This window comes from Suricata suricatta, chromosome 3 (assembly GCF_006229205.1).
Source record: "Suricata suricatta isolate VVHF042 chromosome 3, meerkat_22Aug2017_6uvM2_HiC, whole genome shotgun sequence".
In the NCBI taxonomy this organism is placed as follows: Eukaryota; Metazoa; Chordata; class Mammalia; order Carnivora; family Herpestidae; genus Suricata; species Suricata suricatta.
Window position 1 is genome coordinate 105,394,271 of NC_043702.1, and position 22,500 is coordinate 105,416,770.

At 35.5% G+C, this 22,500-nt stretch overlaps 1 protein-coding gene across 2 annotated transcripts in view; it reads right to left on the minus strand.

Annotated features, from left to right (window-relative positions):
* The window catches only part of MAP3K2 (mitogen-activated protein kinase kinase kinase 2), an 86,111-nt gene that overhangs the window by 28,849 nt on the left and 34,762 nt on the right, over positions 1-22,500 (minus strand). For both annotated transcript variants that reach the window (XM_029934762.1, XM_029934763.1), the window contains 2 exons: positions 4,343-4,411; positions 1,080-1,198 (listed from right to left, as the gene is read on the minus strand). In XM_029934762.1, the coding sequence (XP_029790622.1) occupies positions 1,080-1,198; positions 4,343-4,349 (126 nt within the window). In that variant the 5' untranslated portion in view covers positions 4,350-4,411. The remainder of the gene's footprint in view (positions 1-1,079; positions 1,199-4,342; positions 4,412-22,500) is intronic.

Here is a 22,500-nt window from a genome sequence, read left to right on the forward strand (position 1 = left end):
GGCGGAAGCGGGCGGCCCTCGGGGGGCCTCCGCAGAATGTGGGGGCTGCGCCGGGCGGGGCGCTGGTGGGTCCCCAGTCGGGCTCGGGGGCTCGCCGGGCTCGCGGAGGGGATGGCGCTCTGCACATCCCCGGGGGCTCGGGCTTCTTGGTGGGGGGCGCCCCGGCAGCTCGCCAGGGGGCCAGGTGGTGGGCGTTGGGGGCCGCGAGGAAGAGGAGGCTCGGGACCGGACGCTGGGTCGGCGGGTGCTCGCTGCAGCCCTGTCCCTGGCCTGCAGCGCCGACAGCTCGGCTTGGGCACGGTCGCCAGCATCCGGTGCTGCCCGCGGGCTCTGGCGTTCTCGTCGCCGACGGGTTCCGCCGGCCAGACCTGCCTGCAGATGGTAGTTACGGACGGTCTGGCGGTCATCCGCGTCCTCCCTGTGCTCTCGTTTTCATTCGTTTGGGGAGGTTTGGGGGGGGGGGGGTTCTGCCTTTAACAATAACATTTGTGCTTTTGTCTTTACGGTTCAGGGTATTTTGTAGGTGATTTGTGTTCACTTCTTGCATAGTTACCTCGAAATAAATATTTTGGTTAACCCGGAAAAAAAAAAAAAAAGAGCTGAGCTGAGAACTGTGTTGCAGAAAGCAAAGAGCTCTTTGTAAGCTTTGTGGGCTGAAAGCAAAGAGCACCAAAATCTCTTAGTGATCATGCTGAGGATACCCTTGCTAAACCTGTTAGAGGGAAATATGGAATATTCTCACTTCTCATGTCGGACATCTCAAACAAAGTTTAGTTACAAAAATCAAAATGATGCTCATTTGTAAACAGAATAGACTATTTTAAATAAAAACAATTTGCGTATCTCAAGTGCTTTAAGAATGGATGAAATATCAGTATTAGAGGGGAGTTACTACATTAAATGAAACTCTACCATTTTTAAAAATGCACACCCATTAGGAAAAATGTGTAACAAATATTTGATTCAAAAGTGTAAAACACAAACACTTTAAACAAACCTTATTCTATAAGATCAGGATATTCAAGACAAATCATTCACATAAGAACAACAATAATAATAATACATATTTATTAAAATACCTGCTTTTTTGGTGATGAAGATTTTGTTTTTCTGGTTTCCTGTAAAGATAATGCTGGTCGACTGGCTTTATGAAGAACAGCCAAATCTTGCATGATTGAGTTCAAAGCTTGCTGATCATCTAGGTATTTTAAAAATTATAGATGCAAAGAATAAAATAATTTCAATATGTATTTATCATAGATATCAAACTCAAATTTGATCATGAAATTTGATGCAAAATGTATTAATTTAACACAAAAAAATGCATCTAGAACATTGCCTATACTTCTGTTATATTGGTGAAATAAGATTTTAATTATCTAAAAACAGAATACAAATAGCATTAAAACTGCACTAGACTCAAGCACTAGCATCATACTAGGTGTTTACACATGAGACATTCATAAACAAGATAAAGTCATTCTGATTCTTCCAATAATGTAACATCCTAGTGTATAGGTCAAAACAGCCCCATCATGACAAATTACTTTCTGTGATTCCTAAATAAAACATCAATAGAACATCTGAAATCTTAATTAAAGCTAGTAGGGAAAAAATAAATGACTTTCATCATTTTTTGGCATTTATGTTCAAAGTACAGAATTCCTTTTAGAGTTTTTCATCAGTATTTCAAGTAAGAAACAAAAAGCTTTATCTGTGAATAATAAACAAGCTACTGATATTTGGAAGTACTTCTCACCATAAAGTTCAACAAGACTACAAACATTTTACAGACTGTTTAACGACCTCAGCCAATAACAATTTAAAATGTAACAATAAGAAAAACGTATTCCTTAAAAAAAAAAAGGGTGAATCCATAAAACTGAGTGAAAGGATCATAAAATTTAATTTCTTCCAAATCAAAAATTTGTTACTAAGACTATAAGCCTGAGTCTCCTAGTAATACCAATTATATGCTCTCTGGGTAAGTTTGGGGATAATTTAATTGATTTAATTCTAAATCATTAGAATTAAACCGTTCTGCTAATGATAATCAGAAAATAATCAATAAAGGAATTGAAGGACTTTTACAGATTACATTTTAAGATGTAACCATTTTGGTGAGCAGTAGTTTATGTTGCAGAGTAGTAATAATTAAAACATGCTTTATTCTGTAAAGAGAAATCATTAAAAAGAATGTGGCAGTTAAATGGCTTCATCAGCCTTTCAAACACACAAATAGCTGACTTTCTAAATGTATTAATTTTTTATAATACTCAATATATTCTGCTCTATAATGAAAACGCTTGCGTCTTAAAATTAAAATTAATGGTGCCAAAGGTTTTATCAGTAAATTCCAGGTTCAGAAAAAATTTTATAATCCTTCACAAAGTATTCTTTGTAAAATAAAATTTCATCATGTCAGCTCAGCCAAACAGCAACTGAGCCAGTAAGGTATAATGTAATCACAAAGTGTGTTTTATCCACGGGTCCAAGCCAGAACAGGTCATTTATTGATAAAAATAAATCTGCCCTTAGGAAAAAAATAAGCTGAGGAATGATCTCAACTGGAATAAAATTTTCTCATGTAACCTTCTTGAGAAAGCTAAGATCTTTAATCCCACACTGGGGAGAGAAGAATTCGAATATCTAAAAGTACATATGTATGTTCTAATTATTGTCTTCATTAGAGAAAACGTAACACTTAAATTTAAATTCTTAGACTGCTTTACATCAGTACTAGGCAGATTTGACAGGTTTCTTAAAGATCATGAATTGATCAAACAGGCAATGACAATGCCTAGGGAAGGCCAGAGTCTGACCAAAGGCACATAAAGCAGTGGGTTTCTGACACATATTGAAAAGACATTTACTTGAACACAAAAACAAATTATCTGGGAAATAATTTCAATAAAATCTTTTATCAGAAAGGCTTAATTAGATGCCTTTTATGCTTATTCATTATGCTTGTAAAATAATTACAGGAGAACATTCTCAAAAATTCAAATGATTCACACTTAAAAAAAATTTTTTTTAACATTTATTTATTTTTGAGAGACAGATCATGAGTAGGCGAGGAGCAGAGAGAGAGAGGGACACACAGAATCGGAAGCTGGCTCCAGGCTCTGAGCTGCTAGCACAGAGCCCAATGCGGGGCTCAAACCCATGAACCGCGAGATCATGACCTGAGCGAAAGTCAGATGCTCAACCAACTGAGCCACCCAGGTGCCCCTGATTCACACTTTTAAATATTCAGAGTTTTCTGTGAATGAATACCTGTGTATAAGCTTTTAAGCAATGACTGTTCCTTGTGCTCGTGCTTACTATAGTGAAGTATTGTTTGAGAAGTACAGTACAACTGAATTTGATTAATACACAGCTCGGGTTACAAGTGAGAGCAACCACAGTGAAAAGCTGACAGGAGTTAAGTAAAAGACATCCAATTTGGAACTGGAGGTGAAGCTGGGTAGAGAATTTGGGCCACAGGATGGCACTGCATGCATGGTTACAAAAAGAAACAAATTCAAAAAGTAGGAAGGTGAAGCTTTGGCTTACACAACTTGCCGTGAGGAGACACACTGAACGTGTACAGACCCTCCACTAAAGAACTTCGACAAATTTAATAAGCTCTTTGGCCTATCCTGCATATACTATATATGCATGTAAGAGTGAATAATAACATTTGTTAAATAAGTGATAGGAAAAATGTGACAAAGATAAATGTAAACAAGTATATGTCAGAATTAAGTTAATGGGACAGTCTAGGTTTAAAAACTTAGCTTCCAACTACTCAGTCCATTTTTTCACATTTAGGATGGGCTGGGGGCCATTTGGTCCATTTATTTCTAGTGTTTCCCTGTCCAATCCCTGCCTCACGTTGGAAACTTCAACAGCAAGGAGAAAAGGGAAAAAAAAGGATATAACCTATAACAAACTCCCATACTTTGGGAAAGCCTTCCTTGCCATTAACATTATGATACCATATTTGATTGTTGGGTAATTACAACAATTCATTCCTCAGCATTTATTCAATCTTTAAAAGTCAGGTTTCCTTATCCAGTATTCTTTCTGGCCATCAGACTCTAAGTAAATCTCAATCCATCTTAGCAGTATTTTGAATGTCCCTACTAGGATATCCTGCATGAAATATCATTCCAAATCTGTAAGTTAACTCAAAAAGTGCTTTAATGGAAAATTTATTAATAAATATAAAACATTACAGAAGTCTACGACATCATAAAACTTCCTTATGAAAAAGTTTGGTCATACACATAGAGGAAAATTTTTCTTCCCCATTTTATCCTTTAATTATAGATGAAAATTGTCTTTAGTTTGAACTCACCCATCATGGCAACCAGCTCAACAATTTGAAAATTAGGAAAATGGTTCTTCCATCAGCATTCTTTACTGCCTGAGGAAAAAAAAAGATAAACACATTAAATTATTAAAAAACCATGGCAAAAAAAACTTCGCAGATATGATAAATTAATGAATTTAAGATAAGAAGATTATCCTGGATTATTTGGCTGGACCTAATATAATCACAGGGATCACTATAAACAATTAGCAGGAAAGTGTCAGAGTGGCACTGCATAAGAAACGCTCGACCACTCATTATTGGCTTTGAACATGGAATGGGACAGCCATGAGCCAATGAATACGGGAAGCTGCTAGAATGTAGGAAAGGCAAGAAAAATGCATTTTTCTCTAGAGCCTCCAGAATGACCATAACAATGCTGACACCTTGATTTTAGCTCAGTGAGACTTACTTCAGACTTCTGACTTTTCAAACTATAAAATGATAAACCACCAAATCTGTGCTAATCTATTATAGCAGTATGTAGTGAAACACCCAGTTTTAAGAACTTGCTAGAGAACTCAACAGACTCAAGTGATACAGTCATACTGACAGCTATAATTTACTACAGCAAAAGGACAAAAAGCAAAATAAATTAAGGGAAAGGGCAAACAGGGCAAAGTCCAGGGAAGGTCAGGGCTAGCTCCTACGGGTCTTTTTCTAATAAAGTCACATAGGACACATTTAATCCCCCCCCCCATCCCACCCCAGAAATTAGTTATGACAACCCCAGGAAAAACTGGAAACTCTGCACTGAGGGGTTTTTATTAGGGATTGATCAACACGTACTTTCTGCCTATCACACACCAAAATTCCTAACTCCCAGAAGAAAAGCAGCTATTCAGCATGACTATATTGTTGTATAAGCAGTTTAGGCACAGTGAGCATTCTTATCAGGCAGGCATAAACCTGATAAGTTCTCAGATACTAGCCAAGGATGGATATGCAGTGAGGTCTTTTTCTATGTTAACTTTCTAAGGATATGCAGTGAGGCCTACTATGTTAACTCCTTTCTCCACAAGCAACAAGAAATACACAGGTTCAAAGAAACTGTATAAAGCACTAATATGAAGTGTTTCCTTGGGCACATGAGAATAATAATAAAATTTGTATAACAATAACAGCACAAAGGGAGAAGAATGGCTTTATATAAGTGTTTGCATACTACTGTGATCAAGATGGCATCATCCAAACTATATTGATTTTTTGGTTTTTGTTGTCTTTTTTTTAAGTTTATTTATTTTGAGAGAGAGAAGGAGAGAAAGAGAGCATGCAAGAAGAGGGGAGGGCAGAGAGAGAGAGGGAGAGAGAATCCCAAGCAGGCTCCATGCGGTCACCACACAGCCCGATATAAGGCTCGAACCCATGAACCATGAGATCCTGACCTGAACTGTGAGATCAAGAGTCAGATGCTTAACCCACTGAGCTACCTACCCAGGTGCCCCCAAACTACACTGTTTTAAGTTATTGATTTTAATCCCCCAGGCAACTGGTAAAAATAAACTTTAAAAATGTGGCAAAAGAAACAAAAAATTTAAATTAGTGTACTAGAAAATATCTAACACAAAAGAAAGCAGTAATAGAAAAATGAGGAACAAGAACAGATACAACACATAAAATACAAATAATGTAATTCTACCAATAGTAATTATATAAGTGGAATGAACAAACAATTTAAAGGACAGAGATTAGCACAGTAGATTAAAGAAACATGATCAGGTGGGAGACCTGGGTAGCTCAGTCAGTTGAGCATCTGCTTAGGTCATGATCTTATTATGGTTGGTGAGTCTGAGCCCCTCACTGGGCTTTGTGCTGACCCCTCAAAGCCTGGAGCCTGCTTCAGATTCTGTGTCTCCCTTTCTCTCTGCCCCTCCCCAGCTTGTACTCTGTTTCTCTCTCTAAAATAAATATTTTAAAAAATTTAAAAAAAAAGAAAAAAGAAAAAGCATGATCAGGGCACCTGGGTGTCTCAGTCGGTTAAGTGTCAGGTCATGATCTCATGGTTTTGTGAATTCAAGCCCTGTGTTGGAATCTGTGCTGGCAGCATGGAGAGATTCTTTCTCTCCCCTCCTCTCTCACTGCCCCTCCCCAATGTGCACTATCTCTCGAACATATAAATAAACTTTAAAAACAACAACCATGATCCACCGTATGCTGTCCACAACAGACACACTTTAGATTCAAAGACAAAACTGAAAGTAAAAAGATAGAAAAAGATATATACCATGTAAGCAGTAGTCAGAAAACATCTACAGTGCTATAGTAATAGAACACAAAATACAAAACCTGTTATTAGAGACAAAGGAGAACACTTTTAATGAAAACATGGCCAGCTCTTTAATAAGATATAGTAATTATAAACATGTATGCTCCTAACAATAAACTCTCTAAATACAGGAAGAAAAAAGTTACAGAATTGAAACGAGAAATCGATAATTCAAAAATAATTGTTGCAGATTTCAATGCCCAATTTTCAAGAACAGATAAAACAAACAGAAAAATTAGTGAGAAAATAGAACACCTGAATAACAGTATAAAACTTCTACACTTAAAAGACATCTGTGGAACACTTAACCCCAAAACACATTCTTCAGAAATGCACACAGAACATTTCCCAAACATACCGAATGCTAGTCAATAAAACTAACCTCAGTAAATACAAATGGACTGAAGTTATATGAAGTATGCTCCCTAACAACAATGCAATGAAATCAGAAGCATAACAGAAGGAAATCTGGGAAATTCACATATGTGTGAAAATTAACATACTCCTTAAGAACCAATGGATCAAAAAAGAAGTCATGAAGGAAATTAGAAAATACTTTGAGATAAATGCAAATGAAAACAAAACATACTGACACTTACTAGATGCACCTAAAGTACAACTTAGAGATAAATTTCTAACTGTAAATGTTCATATTAAAAACAAGAAGGATCTCAAATTAGTAACCTAAACCTCTATTGTAAGACGCTGGAAAAAGAAGAGCATTTGAAACCCAAAGCAAGCAGAAGGAAGGAAACAATATAAACAGGAAAATTAGCAAAATTAGCAAAAAAAAGTTAGCAAACTTTTAGCTAGACTACCCAAGGAAAAAAAGACACAAATAAGTACACTGAGGTATTAAAGATAGAGCATTACTACCAACCTTACAGAAATAAAAAGAATTAAGATAATACTATGAACAACTGTATTTCCAATAAACTGGGTCCTTTGGATGACCCAAATTACTAGAAACTACCTAAATCAACTTAAGAAGAAATTAAAAATCTGAGTTCAATGTAAAAATTAATGAGACTGATTTAGAAATAAAATTTTTTTCTGCAAATAAAAGTCCAAACCACATGCCTTCAAACAATTAAGGAAAAACTACCACTAATTATTAAGGGAGAGGGGAGCCTCGGTGGCTCAGTCAGTTGATCATGTCTTTGGCTCAGGTCATGATCTCAAGGTTTGTAGGTTCGAGCCCTGCATCAGGCTTTGTACTTATAGCTAACTCAGAGCCTGGAGCTGTCTTCGAATTCTGTCTCTCCCTCTCTCTCTGTCCCTCCCTTGCTTGCACACTCTCTCTCTCTCAAAAAATAAATAAAACATAGAAAAAAAAAACTAGAGAGAGAGAGAACTGAAGCCAGTATTACTGATTACTGATAAACCAGACAAAACATTACAAGAAAATTAGATCCCCAAGTGAGCAGAGATATAAAAATCCTCAACAAAATACTAGCAAACCTAATCCAAAACATTTAAAAAGGGGGAGGGAGGATCTTACACTACGAACATGTGGGATATATTCCACAAAAGGTAGGTTCAACATACAAAACTCACTGTAATAAATAACATTTAAAAAGGACCAAAACATCATCTCAATTGACACAGAAAATGCATTTGCCAAAATCTAACTACCTTAAATAATGGAAAGACTAAGGAAATAAGGTAATTTCATCAACATGATAGATATTCACTTTGAGAATATTCCCATCTTAACAATATTGTCTTGTTGTCATACTTAATGGCAACAGACTAGATGCATTCCTCCTTAAGATTAGAAATGAAACAAAGATGGCCAGTCTTACCACTCCTTTTCAATACTGAACTGGATACAGGACTAAAAGCACCCCTGTTTTCATAGAAAAACAAATACCACATAATTTTACTCATATGTGGAAGTTAACAAGCAAAACAAATGAACAAGGGAAAAAAAGAGAGACAAACCAAAAAACAGACTCTTAACTATAGAGAACAAAACAAATGGTTACCACAGGGGAAGTGGGAGGGGCTGGATGATATAGGTGAAGGGGATTCAGAGTACACTTTAACTTTTTTTTTGATGTTTATTTATTTTTGAGAAAGAGTATGTCAGTGGAGGAGGAGCAAAGAGAGAGGGGGAGAGAGAATCCCCAGCAGGCTCTGCACTAACAGCACAGAGCCTGATGTTGGGCTTGAACTCACAAACTGAGCTCATGATCTGAGCCGAAATCGAGAGTCAGATGCTTAAGTGAATGAGCCACCAAGGCACCAAGAGTACACTTATCTTGATGAACAGAGAAATATAAAGAATTGTAGAATCATCACACTGTACACCTGAAACTAATTTAACACTGCATGTTAACTATACTGGAATTCAAATAAGATTTTTTAAAAGTCACATAAAAATAAACTGCATTTATAATATCAAAAAGAATAAATTACTTATGAATATATTTAAGAAAAAACAGTCTTTTATACACTGAAAACTAGAAAACATTATTGAAAAAAACTGATTATTAAATATGTGGAAAGGCATCCCATGTTCATGAATTAAAGACAATATTGTTAAGATGGGAATATTCCCAAAGTGATTCACAGATTCAATGCAATCTCTATCAAAATTCCATTGGTCTTTTTTTTTTTTTTTTTTGCAGAAATGAAAAAGCTGATTTTTTTCTTTTCCAAATTATTTTTAATGTTTATTTATTTTTGAGAGAGAGACAAAGAGAATATGAGCTGGGGAAGGGGAGAGACAGAGAGAACCACAGAATCCAAAGCAGGCTTCAGGCTCTGAGCTGTCAGCAACAGAGCCCAACGTGGGGCTCAAACTCACGAACTGAGAGATCATTACCTGAGAAGTCATACACTTACCAAACTGAGCCACCCAGGTGCCCCTGGAAAAGCTGATTCTTAAATTCATATGGAAGTACAAGAGGCCCTACAGAGCCAAAAACAATATTGCAAAAGAAAAACAGAATATTCACACACCCTGATTTTAAAGCTTACTACAAAGCTATAGCAATCAAAACAAGAGGAATAGTGACATAAGGATAGAGACTGGTGGAATAGAGTCCAGAAATAAACCCAAACATCTATGGTCAAATAATTTTTGAAAGTTGCCAAGATAATGGTGAAAGAACAGTCTTTCGTAGTGGCACTGAATGACTGGATATCCATATGCCAAAGCATGAAGTTGGACTCACACCTTATATAGTATGCAAAAAAAATTAATTCAGAATGGATCAAAGACATAAATGCAAAAGCGAAATACAAAAAAAAAAACCTCTCAGAAAGGAGCAAAGGCATAAATTTTCATGACCTTGATTAGGCAATAGTTTCTTAAATGTGACACTACAAGCACAAGCAACAAACGGACTTCCTCAAAATTAAACATTTTTGTGCAACAATGGACACTCTCAAGACAGTGAAAAGACTGGGAGAAAACATTTGCAAATTATATACTTAATAAGGGTCTAGGATACAAAATATATAAAGAACTACTACAAATCAATAATAAAACAACTAACCCAGTTATCAAATGGGCAACAGTTTCAATACACATTTCTCCAAAGAAGATATAAAAATGGCCAATAAGCACTGAGATGATGCTTAATATCACAGTTATCAGGGAAATGCAAATCAAAACCACAATGGCATCCTGCTACTTTACACCAGTAGTATGGCTATAACCAAAATGACAAGACAATGGCAAGTGTTGGCAAAAATGTGGAAAAACTGGAACTATATGAATCACTATTTTAATTCTTAGGTATATATCCAAAAATATTAAAAACATATAACCACACAAAATCATGTACACTAATATTCAATGCAGCATTACTTAAAAGAGACAAAAAGCAAAAACTCAAATGTCCATCTAGTGATGGATGAATAAATAAGTAGTATAAATTCATATAACAGGATATTAATTAAGTCATTAAAAGGAATGAAGGACTGATACATGCTCCACCATGGTTGAACCTTAAAACATTAAGCTAGGGGCGCTTGGGTGGCTCAGTCAGTTGAGTATCCGGCTTCAGCTCAGGTCATGATCTCATGGTTTGTGGGTTCAAGCCCCGCATCAAGCTCTGTGCTGACAGCTAGCTCAGAGCCTGGAGCCTGCTTCAGATTCTGTGTCTCCCTCTCTCTCTGACCCTCCCCTGCTAGTGCTGTCTCTCTTGTCTTTCAAAAATTAAATTAAATTAAATTAAAAAAAAACACATTGTGCTAAATGAGATAAGCCAGATACAAAAGGCCACATATTATATGACTGCATTTACATGAAATGTCCAGAATAGGCAAGTCTATAGAGACAGAAAGATTAGTGATTTCCTAGGACAGGAGTATGACTGAGAACAGGTACCAAAAAAAGAGGTCCTGATATTAGACAGTGGTTATGGCTGTATAACTTTGTGAATATACTAAAAACTACTGAGTTTCATATATATATTTGTAAAAACATGAATTTCATGGTAGATGAATTATACCTTAGAAGAACAGAAGGGAGAAAGGGACACAGGGAGGAAGAAGGGAGGAGAGGAAGAAAACAGATAATGGAAGTGGGAGATTCTGTTAATAATTAGAGATCATTTGCTCATCTAGAACAGCAACATCTACTCAGCCCCAGTCAACAGCTGCATACAGGAATGCCAGTTCAGTTATGCTAATTTTTTAAAAAGCTCCAAATTTTACTGTGAGATGTCATTTTCAAGTATTAGAAACTAACTCAAAAATTTTTTAAATGTATGTATTTTCATTTTATGCTGCCACTTTGCAAACACTGGCATATTTTAGTAATTCTCTACTGGGAGGTGGCCAGTTTGAATAAAACAAACATTATAACTGTTTTAGTTTCTTTTTAGTCATATTACTTTGAAATGTCAAATAACATTAAAGAATTGTCAAAGAAAAATTTAAGTATATTAATACATGGAGTATAACATAAAACATAAAAATGCCCCTTATGTCATGCTACCAATACTCTATCCAAGGGCAATCACCATGCTACCTCAGTTTTTAGGGCATTTTAATCAAGGCAAATATAGGGTTAAATTCTAAATAGTTGAGATCTAAAGATCTCAATAAAGATCTAGTCTAAAGCCCCCTGTTTTACAAATGAGAAATCTGAGGACAAAAAGATAATATAATTTACTCAAGGTCATAAAGCTGAGCAAGGTCAGGACCTGAAAACCCACTTCTTAATTCTCACTTAAACTTTCTAGAATACTGTGTGTCACTCCAGTTCACCTTTCAAGAAAATGGCTAGCATAGGAAACTCTCCTACCATACATATAGACACAGAGAAATGTCACAAAATGGTCAAGGAGGATTTATTCAGTATGCTGTCTTTCTACAAATTTAAATTTTCAACTGCCTTTTTCAACTTTTCAATTAAAATGTTGAAGTCAAACCTTGACTAACCTCAGAAATAAAGTATTGTGAACACAAAATTCTTTATTCAAATCAATAACATCACTTTCAGGAAAAACAGTATTTCCCCAAACCACAGCAGTTAAATCAAAAAGGCATCAATCTAACGGAAACCAGTTCAAGGCTACATTTACATAAACAGCAATGGGGATGCCTGGCTGCCTCAGTCTATTAAGCATCCTACTCTTAATTTACACTCACATCATGATCTTGTGGTTTGTGGGTTCAAGACCTGCTTCAGGTTCTGCACTGACAGCAAGGAGCCTGCTTAGGATTCTCTCTCTTCCTCTTTCTGCCCCTCCCCTGCTCATTCTCTCTCTTCCATATAAAGAAAACAGTCAATAAATAAACAGCTAGGTACTTTTACCAATATCCTGAGGCCGAAATTGGCAAAAACAAAAATATATAAAATTAAGTGTACTAGTAGGAAAAAAAACTAAACAAAGGTGAATCACATCTATACCTGAAAATTCTTATCTACAACCTATTTTAATTTTTGTCATTTTGACATTTATTACCACAGACTGGTTTTGCCAGCTTTTAAATTTCATGTTAATTCACACAAATCATAGTCTTTTGTATTTATTTTCACTCAGTATCTGTTATGGCTCTGAGATTCTTCCACATTTTCTGTACGAGTATCTTATTCATTTTCATTGCTGTGTAATACTCCATTATGTGCTTATCCCTCAATTAATTTACCTACTCTACTATTAATAAACATAAAAGTTCCTAGTTTTTTACTATTACAAACATAGGTTCTACAAACCTCCTTGAACATACCTTTAGGTGAACATAAACACATTATTTCTGTTGGATAAATACCCAGAAGGAATTGCTAGGTCGCTAAGACACACACACAGTAAATTTTAGCACATATGGCCTTATGCTTTTTAAGAGTAGCTGACAATCTATATCCTCCCACCAGCAACGTAAGAGCATTCCAGTTCTTCCACATCTTCACCAATGCTATTAGTCATTTTGGTGATTATGTAATATCTCACTAAACTTTTAATTTATACTTACCTGATGATTAATGATGTTGAATACCATTTCAGAATGGCAGAATGACTTTAAAAGGCATGATCCTATTATACAGGGTCTATAAGATCTAAGGACATGACAGGCTAAAAGTGAAAGGACAGAAAAAGATATTCCATGCATATAGTAACCAGGAGAGAGCTAGAGCGGCTACACTAATAGCAAACAAAATAGACTGTAAGTCAAAACTGCTAAAAGACACAAAGGGCATTAAATATTGATAAAACAGTCAATTCATAAAGAAGATGTAACAATATAAAACATATATCTACCAAACAGCAGAGCTCCAAAATATATGAAGCAAGCATGGACAGAATTAAGAGAAACACATACCCTACAGAAGAACAACAGAAAACTCAATATTCCACTTTCAATAATAGAGCAACCACTCGGATCAATAAGGAAATAGAGGACTTGAACACCATAGGCCAATTAGACCTACCAGACAAATACAGAACACTCAACCTAAAAACAGTACAATACATATTCTTCTCAAGTACACATGGAACATTTTTTTTAATACACCACAGGCCACACACACAAAAAAATCTTAATACAATTAAAATCAGACAAAGTAGCTTTCCAATCACAATATAATGAAACTAAAAATTAACAGCAGAAGGAAAACTGGAAAATTCAAAAAGATGTAGAAATTATGCAGTAAATTCTTAACTATTATTTCAAAGAAGAAATCACAAGGGAAATTAGAAAAGACCCTGAAAAAAGACAAAAATGAAAACACAGCATATCAAAACTTATAGGATATGGCAAAAGCAATACTAAGAAAAATTTATGTCAAAAAAGATTTCAAAACAACCTAACTCTACATCTTAATTAGTAAAAGAAAAACAAACTAAGTCAAAAGCTTACAGAAGAAAAAATAAAAATAAAAATAATAAAGGCTAGACCAGAGATAAACTAAAAAGAGAAACAATAAAGAAAATCAATAAAACCAAGAGCTGGCTCTTTGAAAAGATAAACAGTTAGAATAAGAAAAATAGAAAAGATTCAAATAAGTTAAAATCAGAAAGAGAACAATACAGATGTAAAAAGGATCATATCACAGTCGCATGAACTACTGTAACAAAAAACTGTATAACACAGGCAAAATGGACAAATATCTAGAAGCATAAAACCTACCAAGAATTAAAAATGAATAATAAATCTAAACAGACCTATAATTAGTAAAGATATTGAACCCAGAATCATAAAGCTCCCAACAAGAAAAGCTCAGGACCAGATGATTGCACTAATGCATTTTATCAAACATTGATACATGGTTTCCTTTGAAACAATTCTTATAAATTCTGAAACCTTCCAAAAAAAATGGAAGAGTAAGGAGCATTTCCTAACTCATTGGATGAGGCCAACATTACCCTAATACCAAAGCCAGACAAAGACATTTAAGAAAAAACTATTGACCAATTATCTCTTAACGAATATTGATGCAACATTCCTCAATTAGCAGGCCAAATTCAGCAACATATTAAAAGGAATATACACCATAATTCAGTGGGATTTATTGCTCAAAGGCAAAGATAGTTCAATATATGAAAAAAGTCAATGTAATAGGTCACATTAATGAAGAGGGCAGAAAACACAAAATACCCTCAACCGATGCAGAAAAAGCATCTGACAAAATTCAATACCCTCTCATGATAAAAACACTCAACAAACTACCAATCAGAGGAAACTTTTTAACCTTAATAAAGAACACATAAAAAAGCCTACACCTAACATACTTACTGATAAAAGACTTTTCCTCTAAAGCTTTCGTTCTTCAGATTAGGAACAAGACAGTGCCCACACTTTGCCACCTCAGTTCAACACAATACTGGAAGTTCCAGTGAGAGTAATTAGGCAAGAAAATAAATAATAAGCATCCAGACTGGAATGAAAAAAGTAAAATATCTGTTTGAGATGACATGATCTTATATAGAGAAATGTCTAAAGATTGCACACATACAAACTACTGGAGTTAATAAATTCACCAAAGTTGCAGGATAGCAAATCAACACACAAGAATCAGTTACACCTCATTACACAATGAGCAATCTGAAAATGAAATTAAGAAATAATTCCACTTACAACATCATCAAAAAGAGTAAGATACCTAGAAATTAACCAAAGAAGTAAAAACCTGTATAATGAAACACTGCCAAAAACACTGCCAAAAGAAATTTAAAGTACATAAATAAATGGAAACATATCCCATGCTCATGGATTAGAAGACTTAACACTGTTAATATGTTGATACTACCAACGTGACTTATAGATTCAATGCAATCCTTATCAAAATCTCAATGACACTTTTTGCAGGAAAGAAAAAAACCCATCCAAAAGCTCATATGGAGTCTCATGGGACTCTAAATAAGCAAAGCAATCCTGAAAAAGAACAAATCCAGAGAATGTACACTTTCTGATTTCAAAACTTACTACAAAGCTACAGTAATTAAAACTATGGTACTGGTATAAAAGCCAGACACACAGACGAATGAAAAAGAGTCCAGAATTAATCCCTTTGCATATAAATTATTTTCAACAAGAGTGACAAGACTATTTCACAGAGAACAGTTTTGTAAACATATGGTGATGGGAAAACTAGATTAAACCTTATGCAAAAAAAAAAAAAAATGAAGTTAGACTGAACCTTACACCAAACACAAAAATTACCTCAAAATAGATCACAAACCTAAACGTAATAGAAAAAAACTATAAAACTCTTCAAAGGAAATAGAAAGCAGCAGCTTCATGACATAGGATTTTTGCAACAATGTCTTAAATGTGACACAAAACCCCTGTCAACAACAAAAACAAAATAAACTGGAGTTCATCAAAATTTAAAACTTCTCATGGATGAACCTGGAAGGCATTATGTTAAATGAAATAATCCAGTCATAGAAGTTCAAATACTACGTGATTCCACTTGTATAAGGTATCTAAAATAGTCAAATTAATAGACAGAGAATAAAATAGTGGTTTCCAAGGGCTAGTAGGTTGGGAAAATGGGAAGTTGTTATTTAATGGGTATTAAGTGTCAGTTACCCTAGATGTTTATGTTTTAGAGATCTGTTGTACAACACAATGCCCATAGTTAATGATAGGATATTATGCACCTAAACTTTTGTTAAGAAGGTGGATATCATTAAGTATTCCTTTCATCACCAAAGAAAAAAGACATAGGCATCTTTAGAAGTGTTGGATATGTCTATTACCTTGATTGTGGTGATGATATCATGGGTAGCTGTATATGCCCAAACTAATAAAATTATACAACATCAAATAGTTTTTTACATCAATTATATGTAAATAATAATGCGGTTAAGACCGTTTTATACTTCTGTGCAAAGAACACAGTCAACAATGAAAAGGCAATCCACAGAATGCAAGAAAATATTTAAACATCACTGATCTGGGAAGAGGTTAATATCCAGAATACACTCTCACAATTCAACAACAAAAAAAACAAATAATGTGATTAAAAAATCAGCATAAAACTTGAATAGACATTTCTCCAAAGATGATATACAAATGGCCAATAGAATATGAAAAGATGCTCAACATCACTAATAATTAGGGAAATAAATTCAAACTAAAACCATAATTAAATAGCATATCACACCCATTAGGATAACTACTATCAAGGGGCACCTGGGTGGCTCAGTCGGTTAAGCATCCAACTCTTGATTTTGGCTCAGGTCATCATATCCCAGAGTCACGAACCCAGGGGATCAAGCCAAGTTCCGCATCAGCTCTGGGCTGACAGTGCAGATCCTGCTTATGATTTGCTCTCTCCCTTTCTCTCTGCATCCCCTGCTTGTATGTGGGATGTGGTTCACCTATTCTTTCTCTCTCAAAATAAACAAAGAAACTTAAAAAAAAAACATAATAAAGGTTGGTAAAGATGTGAAGAAATTGAAACTCTTGTGCACTACTGGTGGGAATGTAAAATGGTGCAGTCACTAAGAAAAACATTATGGAAATTCCTCAAAAAATTAAAAATTAAGGGGCATTCGGTAGCTCAGTTCAGCATCCAAATCTGGATTTCTGCTCAGATCATGATCTCATGATTCGTGACACTGAGCCAAGCAAGAGGCTCTGTGTTGATAAAGCAAATCCTGCCTGGGATTTTGTTTCTCTCTCTCTTTCTCTTTCTCTCTCCCCACCCTCCCACACCTTCCCTCCTTCCCTCTTTCAGAGATAAACTTCCCTATCAAATAACGCCGGCATTCTTCACAGAACTAGAATAATCCTAAACTTTGTATGGAGCCAAAAAGACCCCAAGTAGCCAAAGCAATCCTGAAAAAGAAAACCAAAGCAGGAGGCATCACAATCCTGGACCTCAAGATGTATTACAAAGTTGTTATCATCAAGACAGTATGGTATTGGCACAAAAACAGACACTCAGATCAATGGAATACAATAGAGAACTCAGAAATGGACCCACAAACGTATGGCCAATTGATCTTTGACAAAGCAGGAAAGAATATCCAGTGAAATAAAGACAGTCTCTTCAGCAAGTGGTACTGGGAAAACTGGACAGCAACATGCAGAAAAATGAACCTGGACCACTTCCTTACACCATACACAGAAATAATCAAAATCCTAGAGGAGACAGCAGGCAAAAACCTCTGACTTTGGCCACAGCAACTTCTTACTCAACACGTCTCTGGGGGCAAGGGAAACAAAAGCAAAAATGAACTATTGGGACCTCATCAAGATAAAAAGCTTCTACACAGTGAAGGAAATAATCAGCAAAACTAAATGGGAGAAGATATTTGCAAATGACATCAGATAAAGGGTTAGGATCCAAAATCTATAAAGAAATTATCAAACTCAACACCCATAAAACAAATAATCCAGTGAAGAAATGGGCAAAAGACATGAACAGACACTTCCAGAGAAGACATCCAGATGGCTCACAAACACCTGAAAAAATGCTCAACATCACTCATCATCAGGGAAACACAAATCAGAACCACAATGAGATACCACCTCACACATGAGAATGGCTAAAATTAACAACTCAGGCAACAATAGATATTGGTGAGGATGTGGAGAAAGAGGATCTCTTTTGCACTGCTGGTGGGAATGCAAACTGGTGCAGCTACTCTGGAAAATAGCATGGAGGTTCCTCAAAAAACTAAAAATAGAACTACTGTGACCTAGCAACTGCACTACTACATTATTTATCCAAGGGATACAGATGTACTGTTTCAAAGGGGCACATGCACCCCAATGTTTATAGCAGCACTATTGACAATAGCCAAAGTAGGGAAAGAGCCCAAATGTCCATCAATGGATAAATGGATAAACAAGATGTGGTGTATATATATATGTGTGTGACACACACACACTGGAGTATTACTTGACAATCCAAAAGAATGAAATCTTGCCATTTGCAACTACATGGATGGAACTAGAGGTATTATGCTAAGTGAGATTAGTCAGAGAAGGACAAATATATGACTTCACTCATATGAAGAATTTAAGATACAAAAACAGATGAGCACAATGAAAGAGAAACAAAAATAATATAAAAATAAGGAGGGGAACATAACATAAGAGTCTCTTAAATACAGAGAACTTACTGAGAGTTGCTGGAGGGTTGTGGGTGGGGTAATGGGCTAAATGGATAAGAGGCATTAAGGAAGACACTTGTTGTCTGAGAAGATGAGGACAGAGAACTGATCACTTTCCTTAGTTTCTCTGACACTGATTTTTAAAAAGTATAATCCTCATATACAATGAGTATTTTATGTTCATATAAAAATGGTATAATACTCCTGTAAAATGCTTCTAATATATAGAAAATACTCCTGCAAAATGCTTCTAAAACTTATATAAAAAATGATCCCACAGTTAAAAAAAAAAAAAAAAGGAAGACACTTGTTGGGTAGAGCACTGGGTGTTATACATAGAGGATGAATCACTATAATCTACTCCTTAAATCATTATTGGGCTATATGCTAACTAACTTGGATGTAAACTTTAAAAAAATAATTAAAGAAATTTAAAAATTAAGTTACATTATTTAGCAATTTCACTCTCACAAATCCAGAAATTAACTTCTGGGTATATACACAAAGAATTAAAAGTGGGAACTCAGTCACATAAGAGCATATTCACATGGGGCAAAAAGTGAAAGCAACTACACTGTCTTAAGGCAGATGAATGGGTAAATAAAACATGGTATATACATACAAGGAATATGATTTATCAGTTTTTTTAAAAAAGATTTTGACATATGCTATAACTTGGATGAAACATAAGGACATTTTGCTAAATGAAATAATCTAGCCAACGAAAAGTATAATTCTACGTACAAGAGGTACCTAGAAAAGTAAAATTCTTAGAGACAAAGTAGAAGGTGGTTACCAGGGACTGTGAATGGTGGAAAAGGAGGAGTTGCTGTTTAATGGGTATTCAGTTTTAGCTTTGCAATATAAGAAGAGATCTGGAGACATATAATAGTGATAGTTGCATGACAATGCAAATATACTTAATGTCACTGAACCATGCACTTAAAAATAATTAAAATAGCAAATTTTATAACAATTCTAAAAATACAAAAAAAACCCTCACTTTTTGCAAAATGCCAATGAAACAAATCTAGAATTTACTGAACCTACACTGTGCTTTACTTCAAATGCAACCATTTACTTTTAAAATGCAGGTCTTCACTTTGTCCTTTACATGATCTACAGTTGACCCTTGAACAACATAGGGCTACCAGCACTGACCCCCTGCCCATCCAGTCAAAAATTTGTGTATAACATTTGGCTCCCTAAAAACTACTAATAGCCTACTCTTGACTAGGGAAGCTCTACCAATAACATGAACAGTCAATTAACACATATTATATATGTTACATGTAATATATGTTATATTCTTACAATAAAGCAAAGAAAAGAAAATGTTATTAAAGAAAATCATAAAAGGGGTGCCTGGGTGCCTAGGTCGATTGAGGGTCTGACTCTTTGCTCAGGTCATGATCCCAGGATCATGGGATAGAGCCTGGAGTCAGGTCCCATGCTAAGCGTGGAGATTCTCATTCTCTCTCTCTCTCTCTCTCTCTCCCTCTCCCTCTCCCTCTCCCTCTGCCCTTCTTCCCTGCTCATGGACTCTTGCTCTCTCTCAAAAAAAAATAAAAATGACAATAATAAAAAAGGAAAATCATAAGGAAAATACATTTACAGTACTGTATGGAAAAAATGTACTTATAAGTACTCATATAGTTCAAACTCATGTTGTTCAAGGGTCATCTACATTATACATACCTCCACTTCATGTACTTTAAGGACTACCACTTAACTGGAGTGCCTGGGTTGCTTAGTCAATTAAGCATCCAACTCTTGATTTCAGTTCAGATCATGATCTTATGGGTTGAGTTTGAGTTCCACATGGGATTCTCTCTCCCTCTTTCTAAGCCCCCTCCCTACTGTGTGCACATACCCACGCTTTCTCTCTCTCTCAAAAACGTTAAAAGTTTTTCTAAAAAGAAATGCCACTTACTAATTTCTATAAAGAAAATTTAGTAAGTGTCTGCCTACTATGTGCCATGTATACAGTAGTAAAGAAAACAAAGTCCTTGTACTCTTGGGCTAACACTTTAAGGACAAAGACATACAAGTAACGACCAAGTATCAAATGAAGAAAACAAACCCAGTGAGTAAGTAAATAAGTAAAATCTCCAAAAACTGAGAAGGCATCAGCCATAAGAAGAGTCAAGGGAAAGCTCTTAGGTTAAAGAATGGTAGTTAGAAATGCCCAAAAACCTTGGAATGTTCCAGAAACTATAGGAAGGATTATGTGGTTAATACACAATGACACTTTACCTATTGGTCTTCCTCCCCAAACTTATAAACCAAATAACATGAGAAAAACATCTGCCAAAATAAAATTTGAGAGACCTAAAATACCTGATCAATATTCTTCAAAACTGTCAAGGTCATTAAAAACATGGAATGTTTGAGAAATTGTCACAACCTGGAGGAATGAAAGGACTATGAAAACTAAATGCGATGTAGTATCCTGGATGGGATCCTGGAACACAGAAAGGACAATAAAATCCAAATGAAAGCTGGAGTTTAGTTAATAATGATGTATCAGTATTGATTCATTAATTGTGACAATCATAATAAAGTAAGATTTTTTCAAAAATATTTTTAAAGGAAAATAATTGCATATGTTAAAAAAAATAAACTGTGTCATATTCAAAAAAATAAACATTAAAAACAAAAAAATATTTTTGACAGAGAGCATGTGCATACATGCACAAACACAGGGGAGGGGCAGAGGGAAAGGGAGAGAGAAAATCTCAAGCAGTCTCCATGCTTAGCACAGAGCCCAACGTGGAGCTTAGTCCCACAACCCTGGGATCATGAGCTGAGCCAAAATCAAGAGTCGGACGCTGAATTGACTGAGCCACCCACGTGCCCCAGTAACATAAAGATGTTAATAACAGGGAAACTGGTTCTTAGGAAACTGAGAAAGCTCTGTACTATATAGAAGTTTTATGTAAATCTACAACTTTTCTAAACTAAAACATTTATTTAAACAAAAGAATGAATTATAAGAGGGCAATAAAAGAAGCAAAAGGCAATTGTAAGTCTGGTTAAGTTCCAGAAGGAGACAATTATGAACTAAAATGTCGTAAGATGGTAGCATAGAGGACAGAAGACAAAAGATGGATTCAAGGTATATTTTGAAAGAATAGAAAGAACTTGCTGGTTAGATTTCCACTTACTGTAGAGTAAAAAAGTTAGCAAATCCTCTCCTTTAAGAATTAAACTGGACAGAATTAAACTAGACAGACTGTCAAAAATAACTATTTCAAGGATTTAGAATTTGCCAAAAGGTAAACAACAAATGGAGAATTATTTATTCATGGAAAACTACCAGAACTTCACGAAAGTCATTGGGAGTCTACAGACTTCCTACTTGGAGATGCTCCCATCACTATCCCAGGTTGGTCTGCTTATGAACTTTTAACAGGATGGGTTTGAAATCCAGAAGCTCTTTTGCTGGAGGGGCTGACTTAATTTGGAGTGAAAAATGAAAATCTACATTGAATAACATTGTCAATAAAAAGAAAAATAGGGTAAAACAAATGGGGAAAACCAGTGGCCCTGCTAGGAAGAGAACAATGTCTCAGATGGAACTGAGGTAGGCCTGCCAGAAATTTAATGGGAAGATCTTGAAAATTAAAGCCAAAAAACTGCTAGATGAATTTTCTAAAAATCCCAGGCTGACTAGAAAACTATGGGCATGTGTAGAGGAGATCCAAGAGGGCCAGGTACAAAGTGAAAATTAAGCCACACCTGGAAACTGCCTTAAATTTGTGCTCTCCCACTCCTATACACCCACCAGAAGATAGTCAAAGCCTTATTATAGCCTTGAGGTATTTGAATTAACCTCTACTGAA